The sequence below is a fragment of the Hippichthys cyanospilos genome, chromosome 11 (genome assembly GCF_059441005.1).
Source record: "Hippichthys cyanospilos isolate Australia breed blue-spotted pipefish chromosome 11, RoL_Hcya_1.0, whole genome shotgun sequence".
Lineage (NCBI taxonomy): Eukaryota > Metazoa > Chordata > Actinopteri > Syngnathiformes > Syngnathidae > Hippichthys > Hippichthys cyanospilos.
In genome coordinates this window covers 2,017,994-2,044,418 of record NC_142379.1, presented here as the reverse complement: position 1 = coordinate 2,044,418, position 26,425 = coordinate 2,017,994, and the positions used below count along the sequence as shown (strand labels likewise).

The window sequence follows — 26,425 nt, the reverse complement described above, 5'->3', positions numbered from 1 at the left end:
AGACGTCTTTTTCCCCGATTGCTGTTATGCGCAAAAGGTAGCCTTGCAGAACGTGCTGCTGTGTCAAGAAGGCTGGCCGCCATTGACCTGTGGATTTTCTGGCTTTGGGATTAATCGCCCGAATAATTAAAAAAAATATATATATGATTTAAATAATTCTATGAGTTTCCTCATTTCAATAGATGTTATATGTGCGAATTTTCACCTAACCCTAACCCTATCACCAGCCTGGTACCATATATTTATATATGTATATACACCATATTTTCCACACTATAAGGCGCACCGGATTCTAAGGCGCACCCTCAGTTAATGACATTTTAAAACTTTTTCCATATACAAGGCGCACCGGATTATAACTTGTTCAATCACAATATAGTAATACTCAAAGTAATAATAACTCAAATAATAACTCTAAACTCTCATAGCATACTAACTCAATGTCAATATGAGCAATATTGTTCAACTGTAAACACAAAAAAGAAACAGGTAAAGCTTACTTTATCGGTTCGTTTCCCAATCTCAATATTGATCCATATTTAAGGCGCACCTGATTATAAGGCGCACCATCCACTTTTTAAAAAAATTAAGGCTTTTAGGTGCGGCTTATAGTGCGGAAAATACGGTGTATGTGTATATACATATACATACATATACATATATATATATATATATATACATATACATATATATATATATATATATATATATACATATACATATATATATATATATATACATATATATATATATATATATATACATATATACATATATATATATATATATATATACATATATACATATATACATATATATATATATATATACATATATACATATATATATATATATATATATACATATATACATATATACATATATATATATATATATACATATATACATATATACATATATATATATATATATATATATACATATATACATATATATATACATATATACATATATATATATATATATATACATATACATATACATATATATACATATACATATACATATATACATATACATATACATATATATATATATATATATATATATACATACATATATATATATATATACATACATATATATATATATATATATATATATATACATACATATATATATATATATATATATATATATATATACATACATATATATATATATATATATATATATATATATATACATACATATATATATATATATATATATACATACATATATATATATATATATATATATATATATATATATATACATACATATATATATATATATATATATACATACATATATATATATATATATATATATACATATATATATACATATATATATATATATATATATATATATATATATATATATATATATATATATATATATATATATACATATATATATATATATATATATATATATATATATATATACATATATATATATATATATATATATATATATATATATATATATATATATAAAAACACCAAATAAACAAGGCAATACGGGTCAGGTGTTCTCAGGATCACGCTAGCAAGTTTTTCTTTTCCTCCCGCTACTGTGATGGGTTCTCTGAGCAGATTGATGCAGAGCGGCATAAAAGCTTCCCGTCTCGCGTTTAATCCCCGTTTGAGAGAAACGGATTGGACACACCTCCGCCAGGTAATCGTTGCTCTTTCCTCACCAAACGTTCCTCCTCATACGCCTCCATTCATCACAGCCATAATTGCCTTCTTCCTCTACTACCTCGCAGGCAAAATAAACCCCAAATCCACTCTCATATAAAATCATGTTGGAAGACACGAGGGGAAATATTTTCGCTTTAGTTAATTTGTACGTGCGCAATCGTAAACCAACATCGTTATGGCTAGAATAAAGTAGTGTATAAGTACTGCAAACTTTAGAAAGATTAACAGGGTCTTGGAACAACATTTATCTAGTACACAATGTAAATGAAATATAATTCTGCTGTGAGTTTCTTTCACAGATAATAATTACAACTAGATTTAGTGTATAGCGCTGTTCCTTTCACAGGGTTTCTGCACGATATCAACAAATCTATTTGAATGATTTTAATGCTGAGCAGAATGAGGAGCAGTATATTTTGTACGTCTTAATTATTTTGCAGTAATTATTATTTTTATCAAGAATTTTACGTTTCTAACAGTGCTCACCATCAAAAACGTCTTTATTACCTTTTAGATATCAATTTCGAAAACGCTACGGGCCGCAAACGTGTAGATGGCGGGCCGCAAATGGCCCCCGGGCCGTAGCTTGGACACCATTGCCCGATTGTTTCTTTGACAAATTATGAAGATAAAATAGATATAATATTGCTGTTTCATTGATACAAAGTGATCAAATCTAGATCGTAATACTCCTATTCCTGTGGTACATCAGGAAAATAGTAGATGCAAAACAACTGGCTCTTTGGCGCATCATAAAAACACGATTTATTGTGTTTCAAGTCAATACAATTACGGAATAGATACGAGCCAATCAGGCCTGAAAGTTGATACGAGATAGTGCCGTATGTGCAGAAATCACAAGTATCACCATGGCGTTCTGTTCAAGGGGGGGGGGGGGGGGGGGTGGCCATGTTTACAAGAGGTTACGTCAGACATCTCATTAGCGGTCAAAGCCAGACGCGCATCAGATAAGCGGCTGACAGTGACACGGTCCCCTCAGTAATTAGCGGCGCTGACAAGCCGCCGCGATCAATGTGTTTACCACAGGAGGGATTTCTGGCCAAAAGGGAAGATCAATGAGGGCGGCGGCGAGGCGAGAGCAGATTGGAGATGGAAAACAACAACAAAAAGTTACACTGGCAGGGTGCGTGTTGAAAATACGCTTGGAAAAGGACACAAAGTCTTTATTCACCGGAAAAAAAGACCAATAAGGTGCATCCATATCTGGAACGTACATTGAAGGAAGCGAGGATTCACAATATATATATTATATATATATATATATATATATATATATATATATATATATATAGAGAGAGAGAGAGAGAGAGAGAGAGAGAGAGAGAGAGAGAGAGAGAGGTATATACACACATACATACACACAGTGGACCCCCAGGTTACAGTGTCCCTGGCTTACGTTTTTTCACATTACGAAGTGGAATAATACATTTTTCGTCCCCTCTTTACACCATTTTTCCCACTTCACCCCATCAACAACAGTGACAAAATTCAACCATGGCGGTCAGTGTGCGTGCGTGTGTATATATATATATATATATATATATATATATATATATATATATATACACACACACACAAAAAGTTTGAAAAAGAGAGAACGTCTTGAACATACAGTACGTAACCCCAAGAGAAGTTTCCGGCCCGGTAATTGCAGCCGGTGAATCGGCAAGGTTATCAGCAGTCCGCGCGAGCTGTGAAAGTCAGCCGGCGCGGTGTGCTGATGTTGCGATAAAAACCCGCGAGGCGTTTCACGCCATCCGCGGCGTTAATGCCATCGACGTTACAGTATCCATCCCGTGGCGTCGCCGTCGGTCACGAGTAAATAAACGACACTTTCCAAGCCGGGGAAATTGATTTGCGCTGGCTCGGCGCGGCTAAGTGCCTCTGCCTTCATCGAGCCACTGACACTCGGCGTCATCGCACCCTTTTACCTGACTTCATATTTCCCTTTTCGTTTTTCGGCGTGTGTGTGTGTGGGGACGAATGGCAGATATAAGGCGCACATAAAATATGAGCTCACCGTTAACAACACACCAAACAAAGGCTGTCAATATCAAGAAAGTTGTGTCTTTTAAAACAATGCGCATTCGTATAAAACTTTGAAAAATAATGACACGCATCATATTGTAAAAGGTCAAGATAATAAAAAAAAGTTGCCTCATGTTACAAATAATTTGAGCATAAAAGAGTTCAAAAGAAAAGACACAGTTTGCTTGATGTTCCAGTTAACTTTCTTTTAATTTGAAAAGAAATTGTGCTGTTTCTGTTACCGCATTAAAAGGTAAAACATTTGATTTACTAATATCGCTATAAACTTTGTTTATGGACCCCATTTGAGAACTGCTGGTCTAGAGGCTGTGCATTTAATTTGAGGCCCGTATTCAGAAAAATCCAAATGTCAGAGACATTTTTAGTTTTTTCATTTAAAGACACTAAAAATAAAAAAAAGTAGGGAGTAACACATTGTCCATAATATAGACTTTAAATTGATAAAGTTTATACATTTATACAATTCATTTTCATACTGTAGTACGTTTAGTAGTGGAACCAAGTAATCAACTACTTTAGTATTTAACTCATGAAAATAAGTAATTAATTGATACGCTAACTACTTTTGGAACTTTAATACCTGATGGTAGGCACTTTACTACCGAAATTGATTACAACATTACTATAATCAATTACTTTAGTAATTTTAGTCGTTAAAATACTAGTTCCTAAAATAATTGATTACTTTGGCGCTTATGTATCAAATCAATTACTTTGGTAATGAATTAATTATAATAAGCAATTGCTTTTGGTGCCTAAATTTAAGCACTTCATACCATAGTTATTTGAAGAAAAAAAAAAAAAGGCTTTTTGATAAAAGCGATTCGATGAATTTAGATTTTTTGCACGCTTGTAACAGTGTCAATCAAATCTGTTGATCACTTTTTTGAAAAATGTATTTTTTTCGTCTGCCATCGGCCACAAAACAATGGATGGCGGGCCGCAAATGGCCCCCGGGCCATAGTTTGGACACCACAAGTTTTTTTGTTTTTTTTTAAACTTTTTTTAGATTTAATTTTATCTGCAAATGGCATTAAAGTGAATTGAGTTGCCTGCCATCAGGTAGCACCAGAATTACTTCTCCAAATCTTGCCTCGGCTTCGAGGCTATTCTAACCGGCGCAGATTCTGTTTTTAAAATCTCTTCTCCTTAATGATGCTCCAAAAGTCAACCTTCCTCACCAATGTATATTTTCTTCCCCTTCATTCAGCTTTTTTTCTAAGGGAAAAGTTTTAACTTTCGCCCATGATTAATGTTATCGCGGAATGATAAGTGTTAGCTCTTTAATAAGGCTGACAGCAAGTCTCAAAGGAGAACAATATGCTTTTTCTCCGCCTTTAATTCCGCCGGCTTTGCGTCGCCGCGCGCTTCAAACGGCGCTTGACAGAATGAGGAAGCGCGTCTGAGAAGCGAGACGAGGCTTCGCCTGCGCCGTTACATCACGGGCGCTTGATTATTGCAACGGCGCAAATAAAAAACAGAAAAGGTCAATGCCGTTGCCCGAGTTGCGTAATTATTTACCATAAGCTGCCGGATTTACGATACGTTTTAGAAAATGTGACGGAAGCTTTGGGCTAAAGGTTAAAAACATTTGAGGACTGTTTTTCGAATGTCAAGTCAATTAGCGGAGATTGATCAACGGTAGTTATTTTACAAAACGGGGATTTTATCGATTCGGGATCGATGCGGCTGGGGTCAAAGCTCAGATCGGTGGGACGCGACTTCCAATTTTCGTGTTCGGCTTCCTCAAACCGTCATTGATTGTTTACTCCCGTAGCCGGCATGAATCCTCTTCATTTTCATACAGGAAACTAGAAATAGGGAGGAGCCTTGCTGCAAACAGCAAAAGTATTATAAAAAAAAAAGACATTGACAAACTGCTAAGCCTCTTACAAGTGTGTGCGTATATATATATATATATATATATATATATATATATATATATATATATATATATATATACATACTTTTACGCGATCCATTCTTTGATCTCCGTTTTAGTAACATTCCTTTGTGTGAACGAGGACGGACTCGGACGTTGGTTCAGGATGCTCACTTCTTTTATTGAAAATAATGCTAACACATGCTGCTGTTAGCTGCAACATGCACTGCAGCCATCTTGTAAGGAAGAATATTATAGTGCATATTTGTGTGCCAAAATTGGGCATTTGTGACTGATAGATCAAACTGTCATGAATGGTATCAAATTTAAAAAAAACGACAAACAAATTTTTAGTTACCGTTTATAGGATGCACCCAAACTTTTGGCCTTAATTTTGGGGGGGAAATAAGGTGTCTCTTATACTTGAGGAATTACGGTATTATCAAGTTTAGGTTGTTACGTTTTCAGAGGTTGGACGATTCCTGTGACGACACGTCCATTTTAATAGTAAAAAAAAAGACTAGTAATGAATAAGTGACGTACAGTATTACTTCTTGTTTTGCAGCATTAAAAAAACAAGTCAGCGCTGCCGACTGACCTGAGAAAAGCACAGCCAGTCAGCAGGTGGCGCTAGCATGCAACGGATGCCTCGTCTGTATTTACATGGATCCAGAGAGCGCACGCAGAGACCAAGGTCAACGTGTGACATCTTTAATTAATCTTTAATGTCTTTAGCAGCAGGGCATTTGGGCACACATTTGGAATTTGACTGCGCGATACTCCACACCCAGCGGTGCAAAACGCCTATCAAACACTGTAAAGCTACACTGATGCTAATCTATGACTCACTGGTGGTGACTTCGCCACGAAAGCTAATGCACTTAAATCCGCCATCTCCGCTCGCCCCACCCATGATGGAATTAAATTTCAAAAAAAAAAAAAGGCTGTTTCATGATATTATGTGAATTGGGATTTGTCAGAGATTAAAACTTGTGTCTTGCCCTGCAGCGAAGAAAAATAAAACATCATAAAGACATTAAAGTCCCTTCCAACCGAACACAGTAGGGACCACCCTTAATTATTAAATTTTTAGACAGCAGCCTGTTGCCTCCTGCTGTCTACGGATGGAGCGGATGAATAAATCTGCGCTTGTATAGCAGCAGTCGACACTTAAAACGGCTAGCGTCTTACCTGAAGGGTGAAAAACAAGCTACAATTACGTCACGGCTAACTGCTAGCTGCTCAAACGTCTCACATGCCTGCTATGAGACATTTAAGTCAAGGACAACATGGAGATAGTTTTTGAACCATTACAGAGCCGCTAATGGCAAATGTGTTTGTGTTTATATTCACGTTAGTTAGCTTAGTTAGGAAAAGGGCTAGTGTTCGAATATACTGTTGGGATTAGGTTAGGGCATGGGTATCCAAACAATGGCCTGGGGGCCATCCGTGGTCCATCGTGCATCTTTCAGTGGCCCGTGACAAAAATGACAAGAATTTACATTTAAATTTGTCACAGAGACTAAATGAATAAATAAATGGTGGTGGGCAGAGTGATCAAGGAAGTAGAAAAATAAGTAACGCTACAAGGAGTAGTTTACTTCATATACCGTAAAGCAAACAATTCATCTTCAAAACTCGGAAATTAATTTTTAGAAACAAACACACTCAAGGTGAACAATGACGCACAAGAATTGGTTGAAAAACGGTGAGAGGTTTCATTTAATTTGCTTCCGAGTGATGGGGAAAGTGAAGCTTCGTGGAGCGCTTGCGATACTGTTTCACTCCTCTAAATGGGGCTCTTGGTTTGAAGATAAACACTAGTGCAGTGGAAACGCGTTAAATTTCTAATGCTTTGTTGAGCCAAAATTGTCATCTAGAGGACCAAATAAAGTTGACCTAGTCAGGTCATTCCACTTGGAGGACAAAAAAAATCATGTTTTACAAGTGCTTCATGAGGCTTTGTTCCTCCATTACCAGTGTGGAGATTTTGCTGCTGTTTAGTGCATGGATGGATCTAGTTTATAGGTGTACAACTGTGAAAAATTTAGAACTATTCACCTTATCACTTTTAAACAAAGTATGCACGAGGCCAAACAAATAAACTTGCTTGAGTTAAACTGTTTTTATCTATTTAACCATCTATACAAAACTTGTGTATTCTTCTGCCTACCGAGATAGCGTGTCGTGCTAACGAACGCTGATTTGTTGTATAGGTGTGTTGTTAAGGTATCATGTTGCCATTGCCAACTGTGGCCAGTTTAATATTTTGAAATCATGGAAGGGGAACAAAATTGATTGGCGGATGGATGCTTTTGGAACAGACATTTTAGCTGGCGCCACTTGTTGGACAGGAGGGGAAGCGCAGTTTCTTTTCCCCCTCTCCTCTTGTCATTTTTGGTCTTCGGTCTTTGTCTTTTTTGGTGTAACACGGGCTTTTGCGATCCTGAACTTGACTCGATAAAGCTGGACTTGACTGCAGCCCTCCTCTCAAGCCGTCATTTTGTTAAGAAGCGTGCTATTTCTGACCGACTGCTCAAGAGTAACGAAAGCAGCACGGCGTCGCCACGATGACTCACCCATGAAGTTGAGGTAGGCTTCGCCGCCCAGAGCGTGCGTGAGCAGTCGGATCATCTTATGCAGCTGCATGCCGCGATCGATGACAGGAGTCATGGGAACCAGCGAGCTCATATTGGTGTACATCTCCTTGTCCATCAGCCAGAATGCTAGTGTTTTATCCCCGACCAGAGCCTGGAAAAATGATCGGCGCACGCTATTTCCCTATGGAGAAGCTACGTCAAAGAGTGATGTAGTATGCGTGGCACACCGGCAGAAAACGCCGAGATTCCACCATAAATCCCAGTGACCAAATTACGAACCTGGTCGTGACTTTCAGCGTAGGCGATGCTCTTTTCTGCGTAGCGCCTGTTGGTCAGCGTGTGGACAATGTTTCCAATGTCCCAATCTTCATCCTTTAACTCCTTTAGAATCTGCAGTGCAAAGCGCTGGTACTTGAAGGAACTCCAGTCAAGATATTAAATAAAACAAACATGCAAACATCCTCTAAGAATAATTATTTCATGAATTAATCAGGAAATTATAAGTTGGTAAAGCAAATTTTATGCTCAGTAGGTTGGGTTCGACCCAATTTGTCATGTTTCACCGCTCGTTACCTGTCAAGTTAGTGATCTATTTTCGTAACCAGATTCTTACGATGTTGCCAAAAGAGGACACTTTAAGTTGAGTATTTTTAAGTGGACAAATATTAATTTGTATTTATTTCTTTTAGAGAACAGGGCTGACAATGTTGATTGTTTTTTGGGGACAAATTTATTAATAATTACGTTAATAATTCAATTTTGTGACTTTTTTCCACATAGATCTGATACCTTTTTTTGGACAAATATTTATTAGAAATTAAGTTATATCTTTTTGATGACAGATCTCTTCTAAGATCCAAGAGGTTGTAAGTTTAATACATCAGACAATGATGGCATGTTTCAAGTCTTTTTTGGACCCAAAAATGCTTGGCGGTGGTTAAGGGGTACTTAGCTGAAAACATATTTCACAAAGGGTACATCACTGAAAACAGCTCGGTGTAGAGAAAAAAAATGAGGGAAAAAAATAATAACCTTAATGATAGATGAGCCTGCAGGATCTGTTTAGGGGGCTTCTGACTGATGTCCAAAGGCGGCTATTTCAGCCAGAAGGCATTCTGGAGTTGTCTCTGGGTTACACTTCTTTCTCAGATCAATCTCCTGTTGTGACATCTCTATATCTGCACCGTGACTTATGTCCGCCCGATGAATGGCTTTAATGGAGTTTTTAATAACTCCTCCGCCGCTCATGGGCGGCGAGGCGGCACCAGAAGATGGGCAAGGTCACAGCCTTTCATCCAAAAGCGGGGATTCCACAATAAATCCCAGCCAAAAGAATCAATGGGCAGCTGGCGGCCGGGCCTACTGGCGAGCCTCCTGCCGGGAATCGTTTACAGCGGGGGTCACGGAGCCTACGCATTGCGTCGCGGGAGCTGATATGCTGCTCCGCGGTTACATTGAACATCCGCTATACTGCGCTTCATCCTTCGCACCTAAGTTATTTCGCAGATTTTTAAGCAACGTGTTTCCGCAAACAAAAAGCGTTTGAGTATTACTGCATGCTTTGTTCATGCTAGGCTGACGTCCCGCCAACTTCAAAATAAACCATACCTTCGCAAAATGGACATCGCTGCCTTAAGACCAGAGGTGGGAAACTTGCATTTTTTGGCTGGCCCAAAATTCGTCAGAGCCCCGCCCCCTTTCCGTCATTGTCAGCCCGTCGTTTTTTCCAGCCACCACTAGAGGGCGGCATTTGAATTTGTTTTTATTCTGGTCCGTCATTCGTCAGGTGCTGCTCCACTTGTGCCTAAATTTCATCTGTCACATACACTACAAGCGAAACAAAGAATTGCTTGTCACATTAGCTGCAGGCTGATTGCAGGTTGTGCTGTACAGACGCAGCAATAGCGCAAATAAACATCCAAGTCTGTTGAATTATACTTAAAAAGTGGTTGAAAAGTGGTCAAGCTAGAAAGTGGGAACGGGTGTTAAGGAAATACTAAACACATTTATTCACATTCATACGTTTAAGCACTTATCATGGGTGGCTGTGGAACGTACTTCCCATAGCGATTGGGGCTTCACTGTTCACAGTTAGCAAGCAGCTACTTCCTAAATGGAATAAAAGCTACTTTCCCCACACTTGAGTCCGTCGGACTTGGGGGCAGCGTGTTGCCTGTCCATCCCAGTGACAGGCTTGAAGCGTGCCGGGTGGAATTGGCCCCGACAGCTGACTGACGGCTGAGGAAACCTTTATATTACTCTACGGAGAGGTAATCCTTGGGGTAAAGGGGAGTAAATTGTACCCATCAATATGTCCTAGATGAACTGCCTGCTCCATCTAAATAGTGGCTCTTGGCCTGACATATTTACTGAGAGTATATATAAGTCCAGTTTTAACACAATGTGCATTTTTGTATTAGCCATATTCTTACTTTCAATAATTACCGTAACAGGATGAGCTTGAGGGCAAACGTCGGTTGGTTGTTAGCAGCCAGTGCTTGTTGCAGCTTGATGTCACATGAACACAGTTTAGCAGTAATTTGCTTTAGGTTCCAATTAATTTACTCTTAATTTGACGGTTCTTATCTAGAAAGCATTATACTAGATTTTCTGAGAACTGCAGAAACCCCGTTATATTCTCATGGACCAGTACCTTCATGTATCAGGTGAAGAACAACCCAAAGTGGACTTAAAAAAATCCCTGCACCTCATAGAGCTATCTTGTGTCTGTGCGTACAAAAATCTTGAAGATATATGCGAATAAACTAAACGTGGTGGCGGCTACTTTGCGGATTTTGATCTATGGTGGGAGTTTTCATATGTAAAGCCCAGGATAAAGAAGGCACTACACGCAAAATGACCTTGAGTAATGAACCACGTGTTGCTTCACAAATGTTACAAATGGAGAGTATGAACCCCCCCCCCCCTCCGATTTGGATCCCTGCACCATTCAGTCAGTCCAAATCATTCCAGCTCACCGCGGCCTCACCAGTGCTGTGGGAGCAATTAATCGGGTAGCGGCGCTGTCCAAGCGGAGAAGGGGGAGCGACCCGCTTGACGACCACGGGCTGGACCGCGACCCGGACCCCCGGGCCCCTCGGCGCCGCCGAGACGCCGCTTCATCAATGGTAATGAGCAGCGGCGCAACAAATCTTACTTTACAAGCCGGCTGTCATCGGCCGACCCGGAGAGCACTCGGATTAATTAGGCGGGGATGGAAATAAAATGGAAAAAATAAAAGAAATGAAATGGAGCGTAGTTTTATGGGTCATTACAGTAACCTTAAGCGCAGCGGTTCTCAAATTGGGGTCCCCGGACCTCTGGAGGTCCGCTGGACGTAGCTTCCGAGTTTGCATACCAATTTGTGATCGATTATGTTACACCGTTGAAAAATGGCGGCGGAGTGGTTGGCATGTCTGCCTCGCAGTTCTGAGCTCGGCCTTCATGTGTAGAGTTTGCATGTTCTCCCCGTGCCCGTGTGGGATTTCTCTTGGTATCCCAGTTTCCTCCCAAAATCCCCAAAACACACATTGTGGTTGTTTTGGACATGCCAAATGATGCTTAGGTATGTTTGTGAGTGTGAATGGTCGTTTGTTTGCGTCTGCCCTGTGATTGGCTGGGACAGGCGGCAGCAAGAAACTGTTAAAAAATGTAATTGTTAACGTCAAATCTCTTAAGTTGTTTTTAGGCGGCGTATAGGACGCCTTTTAAATGACATTTAAGTGTTTGTTACTGCTTTGGTGGCAGTATTTTTACAGTTTAAACCAGAGGTGTCCAAACTACGGCCCAGGGGCCATTTGTGGCTCGTCGTCCGCATTTTAGCGGCCCGCAGCATATACTAAATTTACATTTTCACATGGCATGCAATGCTATTTAAAAAAAAAAGGAATAACATTGTTTGATGGCAGATGTTAGGAGTGTGAGAAAAAAATGTAGCCTATGTAATTTCTTTTTTAATAACTACATCACACAACTATGATGGTATATTTTATAGTGTTGAATTAGTAACTTTACGTCTTTCTATTTTTCTGTATGCCCTCAGAGGAAACACCCTTGATTTAAACTAGGAATACAGAAATTTATAAACAGAGTTGGGCATAGCATGAGCTATTTTTAACAAATGTTAACACTCACGCGGTAAATCCTCCAGTCCAAAAAAAAAAATGCACCTAATACACTGCTAACTTTGCCCTATTTTAAACAATTTCATGAAACTATTGAACACCCTTCACCCCCCAGCTACATCTTTTTCCATCAAAGATGGAGGGCCGGGAGGGTTATTATCTACTAAAAATCAACTCCGCACAACGACAGGGAGCAAAGGGGTCAAAGCGAGATGCGGCGTAAACAAGCAATTTTGATAAGCAGTGTCTAATTGAAAGCGCTTCCTCCGTGGTGGTCGGCGAAACAAAAAAAAAAAAAGAAAATAGCGTGGCAGAAAGAAGAGCGGATTTTCATTCAATTAAAATAAATGGTCAGAATGAGAAATGAGACTCAGAGGTCGTTGGAGTCGAGAGAAGCCGGGGGAATCCGGCAGAATTCCCGTTTCTTATTCCCACTTCTAACCGTTCCAATTATATCCATATTGTAGCTGGGGGGGTGGGGGGGGCAGCACATTCACGTAGCCATTAAGCAGGGCAGGATTTTGCACTTATCGTTGGGATGGGATTCAGGATTTACAATATCGTACAACGCGTATACCTACCATTGGGCCAAATTTAACTCCTTAATGCCTGATTTCATTTGCAAAAATTAAAAAACGACGTACCATATTTCTCAGAGTACAAGTCGACCTCGCTTGCAAGTCGATCCCCACTTTTTACTTCAATTTGGGTGAATTTCACACAAACGCGATTATAAGTCTACCCCTGACTTTAGTAGTTACATAGATCATAGGGGTACAATTATGACACATGGCGTGTTATTAAAATGACAAAATTACTCGCTCAACATCTGCGCATGCCACACGGGCACTCGTCGGACGTCCGACTATTACATATGCAATAAAATTAAATCATTAAACTTTAAACAGTAACTGTACTGTTATCCCTTCCAGTTTCCATCCCCCGGCTGTAGTGTCACGGAGAGCCGTGGTCGGCCTCGTATTAGCGGCGCCCGGAAGTCGAATTACAGTGAAGCCTGCAGCTGACCAAACATGATTACAAGCAGAGTTTACACTTGAAATTGCAATTTTATGACAATATAGGTAAGAAATTTACAAGGCTCCTCCGCGTATGAGGGAAGCTCCCCTAATCGAGCCTTTGTCGACGGATCACGAGTTGGAGAAAAATGCTCAAATTAGAGACGGTTGTCAATATTTTTTACCCTACTGGCTTTATCCGCTTCTCCTTATTATTAAGAGATCTTCATTTTCCTCGGCTCCGCTAAAAGAGTCGTATCGAGTGAGTCACAGCGGGGACGGAACGCAGCGTGACGCCAAGCTTGTGGAACTGAGGCACTCATTGGGTGCAAGCGCAAGCCTATAAATAACACTGTCTCAGTCTGTCTATCTTTCCTCGTCTCATTCGTGTTCCGGCCTGTTAACAACATTCCCTAATTGACGCCGCGAAGGCGCAAAGACTCCAGAGAGGTTCATACATCATATTGTCTTATCGAGATCAAGCGCTTTCATGGACTTTGCGGCACCTTGCGGTTGTGCTAATTGGCACGTATAGAATAAACATGTGCTTGCGGAATTTCTGCAACGGAGATCTTATTAGTTATGAAAAGAGTTTGAGTCGAGAAAAACAAAAAGACACGTCAGGATTACCGGTTACGGGATGCTAATGAAGACGATTCCAGGCATAATTTCAACTACGCGTGGCATAATCACATCGGTCAAAACAGTTACAAGGCTATGCGCGGCATATCAATCACGCCATTGTGTGTGTGGGCTTGAGAAACTCGCATTAATGAATAAGACTGCGGTACTGCAAGCAACTACAAGTACGATTTCGATGTTACGACAACAATGCAGCTCTTGAATGTGTTGATATTTGGCTACCCTGCTGAAAACTGGATCGAATAATCCGGTATTCTGACAAAAATTGGATATTTTTTGCTCGGTTAAAGGCTTATGAATACAGTAGACAATAATACACATTTCCACGGAAATATTCTTGTAAAGTCTTGCAATTTAAGCAGTCTTTTAATGTAATCAAGAGGTTTTTTCTTCCCCCCGTTATTCAGGTAGTATTTAAAAAATCATCTTTAGTCTTCATTTTTGATTGTCTATTAATCAAGTTTAGCGGACTTATCAGATTGTTTTTGTTGACATTCCCTTTAGCGCAGCTCTCTCTAGTGGATGCATAACGCAGCCAACGAAGCTTCTATTCTATGTGCCTTATAATGCGATGCGCTCTACATATGAAAACAGTTTTAAAATAGGCCATTCGGACCGGCCGTACTAATTCGTACTGGATGCACAATCCAAACCTTGAAAACGCAACTTTTAGAAGACAAGCATCTCCTGATGCGATCGCGCAAGCGGGTAACTCTCAAATTGTTCTGCGAAGTCAAAGCATGAAGGGGAGTTTTCCAAGCGAGCTCAGAGGATAATCCTGTGAGTGTTTACCGAGCAGGAGGCTTCAATCCGAGGAAAGTAAAGCCGGTGTAAGAAGCGAGCGGGCCAGGAAGGTCAAGCCTGGGAGTCTTCTTTTTCATCATCTTCCCGCTCTGTCTCTCCGTCCTCGACGCGGAGTGCCATCCACCGCCGTGAGCGACCGGCTTGATGAACGGCGCGTAAGCTTCCGCGCGCTTCCCCCTCCGGTCGAGAAGAACAATCCGGCGTAGCGCGGGAAGACGCGTGCAGTGACAAGGTCGCATCCTCCGCTTGATTATGCAAACACACGCTGATGCGGTTGGGCTTTTTATAAAGTACGTAGACGTAGCACGAATATCGTTGTTCAGGTTGGGCAAATGGATCGATTTGAATACAAGACATCCAGGAAAATCGGGTCCGATTGATTCAAATATTGGGTCGCTCCTTCCTTGATCTATAATTGTGTTATTTTTTAGTTTAGTTGCTTAAACGACGGCTCGTTATATACATTAATGTATATATATTGATGCATATATATTAATTAATACGGTACTAAGATAACAGACTACTTTAGGTATGTAAGACTTTAGTACGTAATTGCCTAGTTCAGTACCCCAAATTAGCCCAACATTTGGGAGAAAAAAGTACCTACCACTATATGTACGTACCTGGCATGCAAAAACACAAAATATGTCTTTGGGATTGAATGAGTTCATAAAGATGCCTTGGAAATACTGTATGTGGCGCAACAATTCACTCTCAAAGCATCTTTGTGAAAACTGGAATCATTCCTGATACCAAAACCATGTCAATGACAATTTTGACCTTCTTATACAGGAACACGGATATCGTGCCCCCCACGGCATCGTCGGAAAAATATCTCAATATCCTCCAGACTTCCCATCTCTGGTAATCGAACAGATGCAAAAACACAGCAGATGAAATTATCCGACTATCCATAACAAAATGCAACAACACGAAACAAACTTTTTTCCATGGCTGCCGGCTCATCAAAGTGCAGCGGCTTTTCATGGCCGTTGCCGTGCTCTTATAAACAATGTGTTTTTCCCCACTACGCTGGGCCATTAAGTACTTCAGCATTGCCACTTTGGGCTGAAGAGGCCAGCTAAAGGGTGCTTCAACACTCGTAGTGCCCGAGGACAGATACGGTATCCTGTGCCAAGAATTTCCCATCCGGCGTGCGAACGAGCGCCGAGTGGTCAATTGTATCCGTCCGATAACGTCAAAATGACGACGACAACAAAAAAGCTCCATTACATACAACAAAGCTCGTGGCGGCCAAAGACTTTTGCAAGGTAATTGCGACCGGTACGGTTTTCATGTGCCAGAGCACGTACAGGCAAAAATCAGGGCTTGTCACCTTCATAAAACATTTGTTTTGAACTTGTAAGATGGAACGGCAGACTAGGAAACGTGTGTGTCTGATGAGAGGTTTACCCATAATACCCCACTTCAAAAAAATGATTGTCATGGTTATAATATCTATCTATCTATCTATCTCTATATATCTACATATCTATATATATATCTATATATCTATATATTATATATATATAACTTAAACATGAGAATGTTGGACTTCAGTTGGCTGTTAGCAGCCAGTCCCTGTTGCAGCTAACAGCAGCTCGTGTTGCTGAGGTTATTACGGCATTATTTTCAACAAAAGAAGCAAGCAGACTGAACCAATGTCCGAGTCCATCCTTGCTCACACATGAATATTACTAAAACGGAGATCGGATCACGTAACCTCGCAACGAGAAAGATAAACAACTGCTTCGAGCGCAGTCACCAATGAAGGAAGGTAAAAATGTAGGTGAGGTAAGGAAGGTAAAAGATCACATTTTCATTTTTGACTTCCTGAAAGTAAACTAAAACGAAGCTATTCTAGTGCTGGAACCACATGTTGAAACATTCGGCGCGATGACCTTCATGTTAAAGCTCGTCGCCATTCCCGCCGGTCTCACTAGGAGAATACGGTGTACGTGAAGGCGTGAAGGGAATCGTGGTAATTATGGCAAGGTCAGCGTGAACGAACGGGTCAAACGCTTATATTTTCACTATAACAACCGAGTCTGATGGGCGCGTTTCTTCCGTAACTCTTTTGTTTGAAGGGATGAATAATGACCTTCCCATTCAGTCAGGAGGTGGGATTAAACATGAAAAAAAATAAATGAGTGCTGCCTTAATAACAAAAAGGGAATAAAAAGAGGAACAAAGGGCTCGTCCGTGGAAGATTAAACCTCTTCCACCGCTCGGGGGCGAGAAAAAATACTCAAGTGCTTCTCACACGAGGAGACTTTTGATCATTAAAAATAAAACTATTTTCAGATATAAGGTGCACCGCATTATAAGGCGCATAGAATAGATGCTGCAGTAGTGGCTGGGGTTACGTTACGCATCCACTCTTAGGTCCAAATGGTGAGCTGATGTGCTTTATAAGAACTTAAATGAATGATGACAAGGTAAAGATCATCTTACCTGAATCCACTTATCGGGAATGGCCATCGCTAGGCGGTAATCGAAACCGAGCCCGCCTTCTTGCACTGCCCTACAGAGTGCGGGCATCCCCGACACGTCCTGCACAAACGTTGAATTTGCAGTTCAAGAGAAGAAGAATATAACCAGAAGTAAGCAATGTCTATAAAAAAGAAGCCCGAGGGGGTATTCGTTTTTGCTTGAATTATCTTTTTTTTTTTTTTTATATTTTTGGTGATCCGACCAAGGCTGGGAAGTCACCTGTTTCTGCAAGTGTGTCTTTTTCATTCAGGCTTGGATCAGTTTAAAAATATTACATTAACATGATATATTATTTTAATGAATTATTCTTCTTATTATATTTTATTGATATAGTATGTAAGATACAACGAGTATGAGTTGCTGGTCATACAAAAAAAAAAACCCCGAACTTATCATGTGATAAGAATTTTATATAAGATAAGAATTTTTTATTTTTTATTTTTTTTAGTTTTAGGCACTTGGATGCCCTTGGTTATTTTTTTTCTCTTTTAGACTAAGCTGTAACTCCTTATAAACGCTGTAAAATCTAATAATCGGTTGTTGAAAGTTGATTTATATACATTTTTCTTTTGTTAATCTTAAAAAGGATTCAGGTTTAGGTATGCTTATACAAATTTAATCAATAAAAAATCTTATTTATAGTCAGCGAGTGGAGTGGGACGGGGCACACCTTTTTTTTCTCTTTTCTAGGGGGGGCTTAGCCAAATATAATTGAGAAGCCCTGCATTAATTTCACCGATTGACACTAAAGTCGTGTATATCTTTATCAAAACAGGGCAGATAAAAACGGTCTCAAGATTCCCAAAGTTTTTACGTATAAAATGATCATCATCGAATGTGGGCAGGACATCAACTTGACGTATGGTGAGAATCGTTTGCGAGTAAAGTTTTAACTTGAAACTTTTTGCGATATACTTGGTATGACGCGTCACGTAAAAACCTTTAGAGTTAATTAAGGTTTTATAATGGGGGAAATTGAACCCTGGATTATTTGCGTTTGCATTCCTTCCTATGGGAACATTGTTTGGCGACGTGAACAAATGACAAGGTCAAAAAGCGTCCCCGTCGCGGCTCCTCGGGGCAACAAGGGTGACATCTCATTGCCTTTTGGCATTACTTCCTAATTACAGCAATGAATACGCGAGGAAGCTGCGGCCGGTGATGAAGTGCTTCTCGCTAATAGGCGCCGCGGGCCACGCCGTTACGAAAAGACGACCTCTACCTCCGCCACGGTGATGCAGTCGGGATACAGCGTGTGCAGGATGTGATTGGCCAGCATCAGGTACACCAGCGAATCCTCGTCCACGTGGAGGCCGAAGTACTCGCTGTAGTCCCCCGAGAAGGCCACGCCTGAGAAACGAAGAAAAGATATTTTGCTTATTGAGGCGTTTTACGGCTTAAAACGATACGACCGACAAATCGTGGTTCACTTGTTTTCTGGGTTTGGTCATGTGACAAGTTGAGCTGTGATTGGTTGTTATGTGTGTTGTCATTTTTCGGCAACAGTAAGCGGAAAAAATGTGTTTTGTTGCGGAATTTTGACAATTTCGTCAATATTAACTCTTTCAGTGCCTAGCGTTATCGGAGAAGGCAACCCCGAGAGTGCCAGATGGTTTTTTTTCACTCATATTTCAAGTCCGACAGAATATTGTGTGCTATGTGGTATCGTATGATAGAGTGACTTCCATTCTTCAGTTAGAATTGATGTCGGTAATATCTATGCTGTAAGTGTGGAAACACTGCCATCCACTGGTCCCAGTTGTCACTACAGTGCTCAGTTGGCTTATATCAGGTAAGTGTTAGTCAAGGGTGTCTGCTCCCCTCCAAAAAAAAACAAAAACGTATTTGACAAGAATTTTATTTATAATCGTTATTACTATTTTAAAAGATGAGAATTCTCATCCATGGCACAGAATGCATTAAATATAATAAATAAAAGTAATGCTTCCCTGTAATTCAGAGCGCTTTACGTATGACAATATTTTAAAATCAGCCTATTCATTGAGATTGTGCCTGAAAATACGGTGCGCCCATTGGCCTATAAAATACGGTACTTTTATGTAAATGAAGCTCTTCAACTCACTTTGCTATCTTCATTACTGCCTTCACAAGTAACAACACTTTATTTTATCTTACAGGCGCGCTGGAGTCCTGACACGTAGATTTTTGTATAATTTTGTTCCTGTCAAAATGATGCCTAATATTTCCAGGTTTGAAACATCTCACCGATGCCGTGGTGATGGTACAGCATGGAGGTGACGCCGTCGAATCGGAAGCCGTCAAACTTATACTCCTCCATCCACCAGCGCAGGTTCGAGAGCAGGAAGCGTAGCACTTCCCAGCTAGCAACACACACACACACACACACATATTCAAGGTCATACACGGCGACGGCTTTGAATTATTCACACGCCTCATCGTGCACTTTGAACGTTAGAAATTAATTTCCACCGCTGCAGGACATTCACATATTGATAACCAAAGCGTCATTATGTCGCAGGCTAGACGGCGGCGGCGAGCGTTTTCATTAGCGCGGACGGCTGGGCGCCGTCGTTCAGGTTTTCGCGGAACTCGGCGAAGATAGCAAACGGACTCCGACGCTGCCTGTGTGACTAGTGAAAGAAATAACTCCGACGGGTATATTTGTTGTCGGCCGACAAGGGGAGATCTTTTTTAAAGTTTTGAAGTCTAAAAATGAGTCATTTACTAAAGTGGTCCATTTAGGTACCTGAGTTTTGAAATAATCAATTTTAAGTACTATGTAAGAATTGCTTCAAAATTGGAGCGATATAGCAAATCAAAATTTCAAGCGGGGTGTTTTGTAATTGGGAAAAAATACTTTTATAACTGAAATGCAGAGGTAAAAATGGAAACATTTACATTACGATGAAGTTTTTTTCTTTTTTCGTCCACCAAAAATGAAAACTTGCTATTTATATGCACTGTACAAGGCGTACTGAATTATGAGGCGCGTTTTCATCTTTTGACAAAATTCAAGAATGCTAAATGAGCCTTATAGTGCCAAAAATACGATACTGTTTGAGAAAATGCATCTTTTTTTTTTTTTGGATTTAAGGGCAGAAATAGAGTCAAGATCTTGGACCCATATGCTGCAATCCGATACTGTCTTTTTCGGTAATATCGGATCGATATCAATATCGACTCAGAACACTCTTATCGACCAGCAGTCCAGTCAAAATTGATCTTTGACGTCTATATCCGTCAATGGCGGTGAATGAGTTAAGCAAGCGGGAAACCCGATTATTTAAGGACACAATCCGATCGCTGACATAGTTTATGAAAAATCAGCCAATAATCCTAATTCTGAAAACCCCGAAGCACGCGGCAACATATTGAGGAGAAATTTGAGAAACGTTCCAAAATCGAATGAATAAATGAATATCATTTCATGAAGCTAATATTGCAATTGGAGTCAGTGCTTTTAAAAGCCCCGAAGGGCCGCCGCGGTGAAAATGTTGCTTTTGGCTCTTTTCTCTAAAGGACGGCTTGGCTTTTAACTGACGTCTCCATGGCAACAAGCCAAAGATTTGCTCATGTAATCGGTGCCAAATGAGCGACACCCGCGATGCCGATTAAAGCCCGAGTGCCTGACTGCGTCCAACTAATTTTGCAACTTGCGCACTTGGGGTACCATACTGAGAAGTGGTTATGAGTCTTGCACCTGCAGGGGGAAAAAAAAAAAAAAAAAACTCCCGCGGTCACACATAAAATGTGAATGACGTAAGCAAACCCTCACAGGGGTGGGCGTAATGAGCGAACAATGAAAATGAAAGCAATTATACTTGCTGTCTTTAACAACGTAAATGTCGGGGCATTAAATCAAATTCATTTGATTAAACTTGCTACTTTAAGAAAAATCTATCGTACATAAAATCAAGAAATTGAGGTTTTTCCACCATTTACATAGCCCGTTAGAAATATTATCAAAATGATTATATATTATGTAGTCTATGGTAATATATAAGAAAATAATGCATAACAACATAATATACAATAAAATCTATGAACAAAACATAAAAATGATAATTAAAAAAAAGACATTTTGCCCCAAATTAAAACAGAACTAATTAAAAGTTTAAAATATTAGTAATTTTGAAAGAAAATATGTAGTGTTGAAAATTTTCGGGAGTTATTACTGGTTTCAAATTCTTGAGTTTTATTTTCACTTTTTAAAGCATGGTATTGACACCGGAAGCTTTTTCTTTTCTTTTCTTCAAATTAAAATGAAATGGAAAAAAAGTAAAAGTTTAACAATTTAGAAATGTTTATTTAGTGTTGAAAGCTATTTAACTGAGTTATGAGGTGCATAGAATAGAAGCTACAGTAGTGGCTGGGCTTGCGTTGTGCATCCACTAGATGGCACTGCGCTCAAGGGAATGTCAACAAAACGAAGCTATTTACGAGCTTCAAGTTAGTTTAGTTTTGATTGAACATTTATAAAACCTATACAAAACAAAGATGTGTTTTTGTCTAAGGTTAAAAAAGAAAATTGAAGAAATTCCATTTTTTTCCAATTTTTTTTCCCTCTTTTACTAAAAATAAAAAAATATCTACCGTGAAAAACAAACAAACATGCCAATCTATCAATAAAGCGATGTAACTTACATAAAAATAGTGCATACACAGTTTATTTCCTGCAAATGTGCTTTTTTTTTGGGGGGGGGGGGGTGATAATAAATCAAATTTGACATATTATACCTGTATTAATTACGTTAGTTACTTAACAGACCAGTTGCTGGTATGACATATAGACCAGCCAATAAACAGTGAGTGAAGCACTGATTCGCATCTCAATGTCAACGAAGGCGGACCTTACTTAACCTGAATTAAGCTGCAATTTTTTTCCCTTTCCTGTCAGCACAGCAAGGAAGCAGTTTAATATTTTGGTGATTTTCCGGCTCCATTTCATCACGTCGAAAAAGCCGTTGCAGCAAAGCGCCCCATCCATCCCCACGCTCAACGCTTTCAATAATCCCCCCCAAACTCTCTCCCTTTTTTCTTTTGCTCCAAAATATATCAGCCCTGCAAGCTTTTTAACTCGTCCCGAGCCCCTCCCGTTCATCCGCGGGGACATCCGACCTGGGCGCGCGCTGACAGTCGCGAAGCAAAATGTTACATCAGCGCGAAGAGGGGAAGCAACGGCGCTCGGGCCGGGTGGTCACGCGGCCCCTGTGATAAATAGATTAGGTCCTTCACTCTGGTGCGCAGAGCCAACAAAGACTCCGGCGCAGCGCATCCTCCGGGGATGGAGATAATAGCCAGCCGGAGCTCGGTGGGGAGCGGGAGGGGGGGCGGGGGGGGGGGGGGGGGGGGGGGGTGTTGTGGCATGCTCCGGGATGAAACCGTCCTGCCACATTAGGAGCCACAGTGCCATTCATCATCAAGCCCAATTACAGGCTCTCCGCTCGGGGAACAGATCCGCAGCTCAATGAAGTCATCGCTCAGTCTGCGGCGTTAATGCCGTAGCAAATTGCAAACTACGCGGCGCTCTTGCTTAAGCGCGCCACTGAAACGTGGTTAGGGGAGAGCTAATAGAATAAAGAGCCGCTAATGGAGTCGTATTGCTGCTGCTGCTACTGGAGCATCTTGGATGTAGGGCGGAACCCCTCAGCTCGAAACCCATGCGTTGCGCTCGCTCATTTGTTTGCCTGGAGAATTTGTTTGGCGTATTTTACGCACTGTAAGGCCTATTTGAAAAGTGTTAGGGCGAACCGCGTTATGAGGTGCATAGAATAGAAGCTACAGTAGTGGCTGGGCTTGCGTTAAGTATCCACTGGATGGCACTGCGCTCAAGGGAGTGTCAACAAAACGATCTGATAAGTCAGTCAAACGTTAATAGAATATAAACAATAGTGTTTTCATATATACTGTAGGGCGCACTGCATTATAAGGCGCATAGAATAGAAGCTACAGTAGTGGCTGGGCTTGCGTTATGCATCAACTGGATGGCACTGCGCTCAAGGGAATGTCAACAAAACGATCTGATGTCAGTCAAACTTAGTTAATAGAATATAAACAATAGTGTTTTTATATATACTGTAGGGCGCACTGCATTATAAGGCACATAGAATAGAAGCTATAGTAGTGGCTGGGCTTGCGTTATGCATCCACTAGATGGCACTGCGCTCAAGGGAATGTCAACAAAACGATCTGATAAGTCAGTCAAACTTTTTTATTAGAATATAAACAATAGTGTTGCAATAGCACTGCATTATAAGGCGCTTAGAATAGAAGCTACAGTCGAGGCTGGGGTTGGGTTATGCGTCCACTAGATGGAGCTACGCTAAAGGGAACGACAACAAAACAATCAGATAAGTCAGTCAAACATTTCAATAAGAAATGAAGAATGAAAATGATTTGTTGGAAGTACTATCAGAAGAATGGGGGAAAAATGCCTCTTGATTTCATTAAAAGACTGTTTGAATTCCAAAACATAAAGAGTTTACAGGAATATATTTACGATTCCATTATATATTAAACTTCTTTTTTTATGACCACAGCGACCTTTCACAAGTCTAGTATTTTCATTTATGGGGAACGAATAGAAGCTTCTAGAAGTTTCACCATGCGCACCGCTTCCATGAGTCACCATTCAAAAACCAGACTGCTTCTTTCAGCTCATCTTCATGCGCAGTAAGCGCTTATCGGGTTTTATCCCTCCCGCGGCTCCCCTCCAGCCGAACACGACGGCGACCCGCTTAATGCCACGCGCCCGAGTTGGCGGGCAGGCGGCGGGTCAAGCTGTCGCGACGGCAGAGGAAAGATTGAAGTTCTGGCAAAGCTGCGGATAAGAAAGTGAATGTAAATCACGCCGGAGCTGTGCTGGGTGATGTGCATGGGCCGAGCCGAAAAAGGACAAATAAGTTCACGCGTCGGAGAGACGCCGAACGTTTCCGCAAAAGATCTTTTCGTGATGAATGTAAATGAAAGGCGCTTGGGAACTCGCGTGTGAATTAGGGTCTAGGAGGAAAATATATCGTTGGCAGGATTCTTAGATTTATCTCAGGATTCTGACTTGAATCTCGGAATTCTCCTTTTAAGTCAGAATTTTCACTTTAATGTGAGAATTGTGACTTAGAATTCGGATATGAGTGACAAAACTGACTTGTGGAACGTTTGACTTATTGCTGACAGTCAAAATTCTCTTCTTAAAGTCAGAATTCTCGCTTTGAACTGAAAATTCTGAGAACTTGCAGGATTGTTCTGAGCATAAAACCAGAATTCTGAGATAAAAGTGAGAATCCTGCCAGTGTTTTTTCCACTCACTTTAAAGTGAGAATTCTGACTTAATTCTCAGAATTCTCAATTTCAGAATTCTGATTTCTACGGTTTTAAAGTCAGAAATCGCACTTTTAAATTGAACATCCTCACGTCAGATTATTCTCAGAATTGTCACAAAAGTTAGAATTCTGACTATTCCCCGAATGCTGACTTTTTAATTAAAATGTAATTTAATTAAGTATAAATTTAAAAAATCTATTATTTCGGGTTAGTTTATTCTTCAACATGTAAATCTGCTATTTTGAAGGGCACATATAAACATGTAACCCGACACGATTACTATTGTGGACACGTTAGACCATTGGTGTCAAAAATAAGGCCCGTGGGCCGGTTCTGGCCCGCAAACAGATTAATCCCGCCCGCGAGATGATTTTCTAATGTAAAGTATAAAAATGATCTGAATTATTTTTCAATAAATGAAAAACTTGAAACGTAAGATGATTAATAGTAATTCCATTGTTTAATATATCGTGATGTTGTGCTTGTCATATTTTGGACAGTACTCAAAAAGAATAATACATTTGAAGTTCTTTCAAAGTCATATAAATGATGTACGCGCCATGATTTTATTTGGACTGTCCCACTTGGGATTTTCCTCCTTGACACCCGCGCTTTAGAATAAGCAACCTAACGTTCAGGTTTTTGACTATGGGAGGAAGCCCACAAACACGTTTGAACCATACAGGAAAGTCCAAACCTGTAGATTTAGAAACAAGCATGCACCGGGTTGAAAATATAGCAATGCCGATTATTGTGTCTGCATCTTAGGACTTTGGAATCCGGATTTAAAGGGGACATATAATGGAAAATTGACTTTTTAATGCTTTGTATACAAATAGTTGGGTCTCGGGAGTGCTTGCCCACCCGTCAAGTGTGAAATTAAACAACTGCGTAAATCTTTTGTTAATGGCTTACTTGGCAAAATGTCCCCGTGTGCAAGCCCTTTGAAATGTTTGTCTGCACGTTTTTCTCTTCCTGTGATAAATAGCTCACACTTTCAGGACTACAACAAACGTTATAGACATATGATGCATAAGAAACATTAAATTACAGTTTTTTTTTTTTTAATAACTAGAACGGGTGTGCATTTTTCCACGATGATTCCATTCTACTATATGATCATGCTCAGTATGAGAAGTTATGATGTAGAGGTGCGATGATTAAGCAAGTCATTGATAACTAATTGATTTCAAAATCATCGATAAATAATCAATTGAACCATTCATCGTTTGGAGGTGTAAAAATTGCTCAGAATCTGAAATTCGTCCTCAGAAATTGAAATTAGTCCTCCAACAAACAGAATAAGCGATTGTAAACATCTACTTTGATTTCGGAAAACAACTGCAAATATTTTGCCGATTTTTTGACATGTTACATATAAAACCAGCAACCAAATACTGAGACTAATTTTGAAACATTGGTTTCAGTATTTGCGTCGATGTGCACGCAGACATTGCCTCGTTATACGAGGAAGAAAGGAGTCTAAAAGTACCCTAACTTTGTCATTTTAATAACACACATGTGCTATAATTTGACAGCCTAAAGTCAGGGGTAGACTTATCGCATTTTTTGTAAAATTCACCCAAATTGAAGTAAAAAAGACTTATAAGCGAAGTCGATTTGTACTCTGAGAAACGAGAAATACGATAGAGAGAGAGAGAGAGATAGAGATAGAGATAGAGATAGAGATAGAGATAGAGATAGAGATAGAGATAGAGATAGAGATAGATAGATAGATAGATAGATAGATAGATAGATAGATAGATAGATAGATAGATAG

At 40.0% G+C, this 26,425-nt stretch overlaps 1 protein-coding gene across 1 annotated transcript in view; it reads right to left on the bottom strand.

Annotated features, from left to right (window-relative positions):
• Positions 1-26,425, bottom strand: part of LOC148415425 (1,4-alpha-glucan-branching enzyme-like) — a 63,355-nt gene that overhangs the window by 15,009 nt on the left and 21,921 nt on the right. The window contains exons 8-12 of the mRNA XM_088428164.1: positions 19,570-19,685; positions 18,566-18,693; positions 17,305-17,403; positions 8,544-8,654; positions 8,244-8,415 (exon numbers count right to left, since the gene is read on the bottom strand). Of these exons, the coding sequence (XP_088284290.1) occupies positions 8,244-8,415; positions 8,544-8,654; positions 17,305-17,403; positions 18,566-18,693; positions 19,570-19,685 (626 nt within the window). The remainder of the gene's footprint in view (positions 1-8,243; positions 8,416-8,543; positions 8,655-17,304; positions 17,404-18,565; positions 18,694-19,569; positions 19,686-26,425) is intronic.